General features: G+C 45.1%; 1 protein-coding gene across 4 annotated transcripts in view; it reads right to left on the bottom strand.

Moving 5' to 3' along the window:
* Positions 1 to 2,799: 2,799 nt before the first annotated feature.
* Positions 2,800 to 7,766, bottom strand: part of Ca10 (carbonic anhydrase 10) — a 501,450-nt gene continuing 496,483 nt past the window's right edge. For 3 of the 4 annotated variants that reach the window (XM_029484238.1, XM_029484237.1, XM_021177198.2), the window contains 3 exons: positions 6,801 to 6,955; positions 4,666 to 4,840; positions 2,804 to 3,750 (listed from right to left, as the gene is read on the bottom strand). In XM_029484238.1, coding sequence (XP_029340098.1) covers positions 3,728 to 3,750; positions 4,666 to 4,840; positions 6,801 to 6,955 — 353 coding nt within the window. In that variant the 3' untranslated portion in view covers positions 2,804 to 3,727. Of the gene's footprint in view, positions 3,751 to 4,665; positions 4,841 to 6,800; positions 6,956 to 7,766 lie in introns of all 4 variants that reach the window. The other variant, XM_021177199.2, reaches the window with a different exon arrangement.

Below are 7,766 nucleotides of genomic sequence, written 5' to 3'. Positions count from 1 at the left end.
AGCACAGGGCCTGGGCCACAGGAAACCTGCTTCCCACGATGTGATGCACAAAGGTTTCTTTGGCTGGAGTCTTGGCAAATCTTCCCTTATGTTTAAGCTGCTAGTCACTGAAGGTATGACAATGAGTTTAGACTCCCAGAATCCTACTCTTAAGCTTTTTGGAGCAAGAAAACTAGGGCTTCAGCATGGAGGGTTCACTCCAGGGATGTTGGTGATGTGTTAACCACCTGGTCTATCAGTCTCCAGCCCATGCATAGCTCTCCTGCCTGGATTCCGGGGTCATCGTCACACAGGAACATTTAATACATCCAGCTGTGATTGTTCTGTTGTTACCATGGAAACCAAACTGCTACCTAGAGAGATGGGACCAAGGCCTTAATGGCCTTAGAAACACAAAATGTGTTCTTCAGAGACAACTTCAAATTTTTACTTCCCTCTTTCTGTCATTCTGTTTTCTCCGCCTGCTCTTACATGCATGGCTTCCCCTCCCCACCCCCACCCCCGTCTGATTGAAGGAGAATGATAGTGTACCCCGAGTTTCAGATCCCTCCCAGGAGAAAGGGACATTCATACCAGCCAGGGCTCTGACAGTTGAAGCCAGATGTCAGACAAATTCCACAGTACAGAGCACGCCATGCTCAACCTACCCTCAGCTTCCTAGGTGATAAAATGTGTTCATAGGCTCACTTCTCGACATTCCCATCAGGCCAAGTCCTAGGGATTTTTATACTTCAAATACTTTTGTTCTTGAAGATCAGTGTGGTATCTTAGGCCTGTAATCTAATCACTCAGAGGACACCGGTAACAGAAAAGGGCCTGGGAGCCTAGGTCCCTGTAGTCCGGCTTCCTCGTGTTCCTCCTTGGCACCTCTTTGTCCAGTCTGCAGAGCACCTGTTTCTCTTGATGTTTGTCTTGCATCCCCAAGTGATCAATCCTAACCCCATCCTGTGAAGGAAAGCATCTTATGCTTTTAATAAACTCCTGGTGAGCAGGGCACACAAATGCTCCCTGGGCATCGCGTGCCGGGCAGGCAGGTGCTGGCACTGGGCGGTCATGAGTAGCTATGTAAGAGCTGTGTCTGTGAAGGCTGATAGGCTGATCGGAACAGCAGTGGTGTTGAGTAGTGTGGAAGGCTTGAAAGGCTGCAGGTCCAGAGCCCAGTTATCTTTACCTTGGGCTAGCATTAGCCCTCTAATGTCCACCTTTGTATCAGAACGAACATCTTGTGACAGGCAGGTAAAACCCTTTTTGAATTTATCAGCGTAGCAGATCACTAGCTTCCACCAACTCCAAAGCTAAGAATGTCATCAGATAAGCAAGCACCTGAAACCTATAGGAGAGATTTCCCTTTCTGGCTGTAACCCCTATGAGACACACCCACCCATGCATTTTACATGACGTCTTACATTATAACTTTCTTTGCTCTGCTTTGATAAAACTTCATGAAACGGCTTCTATGTGGTGATCCAGGCCCGTTTCTCAGGCCGTGGTCACTCAAATTTGCCTCTAGAATAAATGATCTTTTAGTCTCCTTTCGGTAATAGCTATGTTGTTGTTTGTATCATCAGAACTCACAGAACAGTTATTAATATCTCCGCTGTACAGATCAGAAAAATAAAGTAGTCTACCCAGGGTCATGTGGTAGGCTGGTAGCGGGATGCAGCCCATTCACTTCCGTACCTCTCAATGTCATTCTGTGTCACTGGCTCCTGACACAGACGAAGGGAGACCATGACCCAAGAGCAAGTCGCCAGCCACACAGTGCAAGGCTGCTCCCTTCTCATCCTAAATCTTTTGTATATTATTTGTTTTCTGTAAAAATGCAACTACTTCAAAGTAGGCCTAGAGTCCTGTGTGGCTCAGGCTATCCTGTTACTACCATTAATGTAAAAAGTGGAAAGAAAATCCAGCTTAGCACAGCATTGTAATTATGAGAGAGCCAATTGTTTGAAGTTTTCATTACCAATGTACCTTGCCCCTAGGTGGGGTTTCCAATACATCTACCCTGTAGGTGCTGTTTGTACAAACCCACCTGTTGGTGCTTCCTCTCTTGTTGGAGATTGTGACAGGGAGGAGAGATGAAAGTTATTTTTAATTTGGCAACCAACCGAACATCCAACTTATCCCTTCCAGCAGCAAAGCCTATATGTTTTCTCAACAGGGTATTAATTATCTGGTTCTGGGACTGGCTAGACAGCCTGTTCCAGAGGCTCTGGTTGCCCTGCTGGCTGGATGCAATTGCAAGGTGAACCCAGCAGGACTCAGGAAACTTAAGCAGGAGGAAGGCATCCTTTTTCTCAATAAATTCAGACAGGGGCATTGGGCAACTTGTTAAACACATTTATTGATTTTTTTTTTTTTGACAGTAACCAAACACAGTGAGTGACCATTATAAACAAGAAAAGAAAGGCATTCTTTTGTATTTTGTGAGATCTGGCTGCACCTGGAGAGAAAAGATACCCCAATTTCCCAGGAATTTACAAGGCAAAGTGCATTCCTTTGGGAGCATCACAGGGGTTGGGGGGTGGGAGGAAATGGCAGTTTTGAAACGCAAGGAATCTGTCGCCTGCTAGGCCAGGCGTAGCTCACCTGGGATGAAGGATCGAGCCATGGAGTGGAGTGAAAGATAGATATACCTGCTTAGCAAATGCATTCCTGCTTGCCACAAACTCAGTAAAACTGGCTGCAAATGAACAAAACATGGAGATGAAGGGACACGGGAGAGCCAAGAAGATAGCTGCGTGGGGGCTAGGGCTTAGGCTGGCAGGAAGGAGAACAGACCAAAGCCAGAAAAAAAATGAAATCAACGCATTAAACACATTTATTGGGCTGTTAACAATAACCAAACACAATGTATGACTTTCGGAAAACAAGAAACAGCGAATGAATCGATTCTGATCTCGGGCAAGTCCTAGTACAGTTATGTGACAAAGAGGGAAATAATTCCATTCTTATAGTCTGCGGTGATAAATATATACAACGTATAGCTCTTTGATGTCTGTCCTTTTATTTATTTGTTTATTTATTTTTTGAAGATTTTCTTTTTAAATTATTGAGTAAACAGAAGAATCGTAATCTAGAAATAAGTGTCCTTGGTCAGCTTTGTCCTGGTCACCTGTCACAGCACCCTTGGAGTAGCCCAGGACACTGTCAGGGACGGTGAGATGCCGAGTCCGCTTGATGCTGTCAGAGCGGTGTTTTGTTTTGTTTTTTTTCCCACTCTCTTTTGGAAGAATTTTGTATATACAAAGGCTGAGAAGTCTCCTTGGGTTGACTTATTAGTTCAGGAAAACAGTATCAAAATTGTAATCAGGTTAACTGGTTGTTTTCTTCTAAGACCTTTGATGAATGAACCTTTGTTTCTGAAACTTGGCTTTTCCATCATGGAGGTGGTGTGTGTGTGTGTGTGTGTGTGTGCATGTGTACTTGTGTTTATGTGTGTATGAGTGTGTGCATTTGTGTTTATGTGTGTGTATGTGTCTCTGTGTGTATATATGTGTGTATGAGTGTGTGTGTATGAGTGTGTGTGTATGTGTGTGTGTAGAGAGAGAGAGAGAGACAGATGCACTCCTCTGAAACATTTTTGCAGACAATTTTCATGAAAAAGGGGCCAATCCAAAGAGTGAAAGGCTTAGGGGAGGAAGGACAGGGAAGGGGGGCATTCTGGGTTACGTCAATTCACAGTTGTAGAATTTCACTGAGGTGGGATTCTTCTTGGCTTAGTTCCCTACTTGAGGAGCCATTCGTTTACTGGAAAGAGAGAGAGAAACAAAACCAAACACACACACATACACATAACACAAACAAGGCACAACTGAATTAATTGCATACAGTGCAGGGGGGCCTTACTCTAAAGTGCTACTCCCTGCCCCAGGGCTTTTTAGACTTGTGCTTTCCAGGAAACCAAGAGCTTCAGGTGGTTACTGTGCAGCCAATTGGGTGAGAAGAATAAATGTACTTGTGTTATCAGTCATTTAATCATACTTCAAATGACCAAGAGCTAGATAGGTATAGACTATTTTTGTCAAGTAGAAAGTTCTAGTCGGGGGTACTGGTTTAGACCAGAGATAGGAAAACTTGAGTTCATAGCCGCAAATTAGCACATTCCCAATTTATTTGCATAGTGACCACAGCTGATGTCCTGTTACATCATTTGCATGCTACCTATGGCTGGTTTCACACTAGGTCATTAGAGTTGAACAGAGAAGATCTGACCTACAACGCCTAAAATATTTGAGTGTTGCTTTTCTATAACAAAAGTGCCAATGCCTGCTTTAGGCTACAAACTCTCTGTGGTTAGGGTCACATTTATATTCATTACCACTGTAGCACGGCCACTACCTAAGTGTGCCTGATACACAGTAGGTGCCCAATAAATCAGTGAGGAATAAAGAGAAAGGTCAATGATAGAATTGGGTATTTGTCCAGTAGTGGTGGCTGAAAGGGAACAAGGACTCTATTGTGTAGGTGTCCTGTGAGTATCTAAGAGAGAAAAGGGATGAAAGGAACCCAGGAGAGAGAGAACCAATGCAGTTGGAGTTTTGGGGCAGTAGTGGTATCAGGTGTGGCAGTGACTTTACTGTAAAATCTCCTACCATGGGAAATAGGCCTAAGCTAAAAGCTGGACCTTTGCCCTGGGTGCTTTTCTGGGGCCACTGCACTCACCTCTGTACTGTAGCTTCTGGGCCCTGTTGTTAGGACAGTCCTTCCCCTGTAAACTGAAGTTGATGTTGGTGCGGATACAGCGATTGTTGAGTGGCTGGACAGGCCTGAAGTTGTCACTCATGCTCAGAAAGATCTGCGATGGCTGATTCTGGCTGAGGAGGCGTAGGGAATGCATCTGTGAAGAGAAAGAGCGGTGAGATCCAGCCACTCTGTAGATGTGCTGGGGAGGAAAGGCCAAGTAGACTATTGTCTGGCCAGCACTAGCGTTCTGGAAAAGGTCTGAAGTCCTCAGAGCCCCTCTTTCCAGCTGAGCTGAGCTGAAGGACTATACATAGATGCCTTCAGACACCCAGGGTGCATCTGCCTTGCTAGCTCACGGACTTTGAACAAGTCATTGGTTCTCATCCTTGAATGAGATGCGTCCCTGTAGCACGAGTTTCCAGTCAACAGTTTTGGCCTTCTCTGATCCTCTGACTCTACACCGTTACTGCCTAGTCTGTCATAGTTGGTCTACTAAACCAAGGTAGACCACTGCAATTTCTTTCTTGTGAAAGTCTGGGATGTTTTCCCACAAGACAGTGAAACAAACAAACAAAAGAGAGTAAATCAAATGTGCTGGAAGGAGGAGGAGGAGGAGGGAGGAGAAGGGTGAGCAGGAATGGGGAAGAAGAGGGGAATAGAAAGGAGAGGAAAGGGAGAAGAAGAGGGGGAGGAGAAGGAAGGGGACAGGGAGGGAAGGTGGGGAGGGCTTCTGGCATTCTGCCTAGTGAATCCCTCATATCAGTTTCTGGTCTTGAACTCTCTGAGCGGCTCCAGTATTTCTTGACTATGTCCCTTTTCTGAGCTTGAGTGATCTGGAGGGAGTTATTGTTGTTTGTCATCCAGCAAGTCCCGACAGGATCAGGGACTGGAAGCTGCTGCCTGTTGTCAGGCTGTGCACATAGATCCTGCCAAGGAGATGGGTTCTGCCTCACTCGCACATCCTCCCTCTGAGGCTTTTTGGATACTGGTGATCAGATGCTGGAGATGGGACCAAGGCAGACAATCTACCCTCATCACGGGGGAGAGGAGGAGGGTGGCAAACCTGGAGCGAGCCACTGAGCAGAGCTGGCACAGGCTGGTTCCTGCACAGCTCTTAAACAATTCCCACATTCAAAACATGTTTGTGAAATGCTGTGTACCGTGTTTCCTCTGCTTGGAGAATGACACACACAGTACTTTTTAAAAAGATCTGAGAAGTCCCTGCATAATGAAATGGACACAGGTTATTCTTTTTGTCTGCAGTGCTACAGGATGAAGCCGGGGTCTTGTCAATGTCTCTACCACTGAGGTTTATTTTAATTTGTATAGGTTTTTTAAAATGTAGCTTAAAAATTGTTGCGTTTTTGAGACAGGGACCCATTCTGCAGCCTGGGCTTGCCTAGGACCTGTGGTGATCCTCCCGTTTCGGCTTCATTACAGTAGTGAGCCATAATATCTATTTGCATCTCTAGCTGTACACTGAACAGTCTATCTATAGAGTGTGATTTTGGACTCCGCTATCTTATTTCCCTCGGGCAGGTGGAGTGTTTTTATAAGTAGTTAATGTTAGTCCATTTCATATGCTGACTCTGTGAACGTAGGTGGTATAGGTTTAATTGTGTGTGTAAATCGGAGACACTGGTAATCTGTAACACTTAGGATGTGACCTCACTGGGAAGTGGGGCTCCTTCTGATGCAATCAGCTAAGTTAATATGAAGTAATGGAGGTTAGTGTTTTCGTTCGGTGTGACTGGAGTCTTTTAAAAGAGGGTGGATTTGGACAGAGATGCAGTCACATAGAGAACACCAAGTAACAATGATGGCAGAGTCCTGGGGTGCTACATCTCATGCCAAGGAACACCAGAGATTTCTGGTAAACTACAGAAGCCAGAGAACAGGCATGGAGCAGATCCTCACATTCCTGGGAATGAACCTACCCTTCTGACTCCTTTATTGGGGTTTCTGTGAGACAATCGTGTTTCTGTTGTTGGTCTCACCCAGTTTGTGCTTGATGGTTGCACAAATCCTAGTCGATCAACACAACAGGCTCAGAACCTACTCAGCCAGTCCCCACACTTTCTTCCCATTGGCCAACGAACTGAAGGTAAGCTCACCTGCATCCTGGTTATGTACACAGGCTTGTTCATTATTATCCAACTTGCTGTCTCATAGCAGGGCGGGATAGTCATCGACCCATCATAAGTGATGAAACTAGAGGTCTCTGGATACAGTTCCTCTATATTAAGTCCCTGTAGTAAGTATGCATCATCTGGAAAGGAAGGTAATCAAACCACAGCTTAGTATCTTGATAGAGCCTTGCTGATGCATCTTTATTATATATAATAGTAAAATATGTATATGTTTTCAGAAGACCGTATCTGCTAACATCTTCAGTAACAAACACTTCCATTGTTATTCTCCTCACATAGCTGGTGTTTTATTCTTTATTTCCTAATGTTTTAAACTACAGAGTTTTATTTATTGTTCACAAACAGTCCAGGTGGCTGAAGGCTCCTCTCTAGGCCACAAGTTGTCCACACTTGTGACTCAGACCCTTCGAATGGCCTCTGACTGGCTGCTCTGTGGTTTGGAGATCATAGTGACTGAATGAACAACAACCCTTGTAAAGGGTGACACTCACATTGCTCCATCCCAGAAGCAGCTCATGCCACTCACTTAGGCACACATCTTGGTGGTCAAAGGAGTCACATGAGTAAAGCTGTTGTCACAGATTTAAGGGGAAAAATTTGACTTTTTTGTCCTCAGTCCCTGATTTTATCTTACTGTGGCTTCTGTGCTCTAGAGATTACAGGTCTGTCTCCAGAGGTGGTAAATGGTGCACTGTGCTAGGAGCACCTACCATTAGTGCCAGTCCAGGAGCCTGGAGAGTACTCATAGGGCACCAAAGCCTAGCTTTGCACCAGAGAGATGAGACAAGCTCACACCCCTATCCCCTCTGGGTGTGTCCAACTCCCACTGGGAAAGGACTCACTGGATAGTGGCTGATGTCATCATTCAAGTGATGCATAAGAAAAGATGTTCACCCATATATAGAACTTCATACTCCATATAGTAAAACA

The sequence above is a fragment of the Mus caroli genome, chromosome 11, assembly GCF_900094665.2.
Source record: "Mus caroli chromosome 11, CAROLI_EIJ_v1.1, whole genome shotgun sequence".
In the NCBI taxonomy this organism is placed as follows: domain Eukaryota; kingdom Metazoa; phylum Chordata; class Mammalia; order Rodentia; family Muridae; genus Mus; species Mus caroli.
The sequence above is the reverse complement of the archived record's forward strand: the minus strand, read 5'-3'. Positions and strand labels throughout refer to the sequence as shown.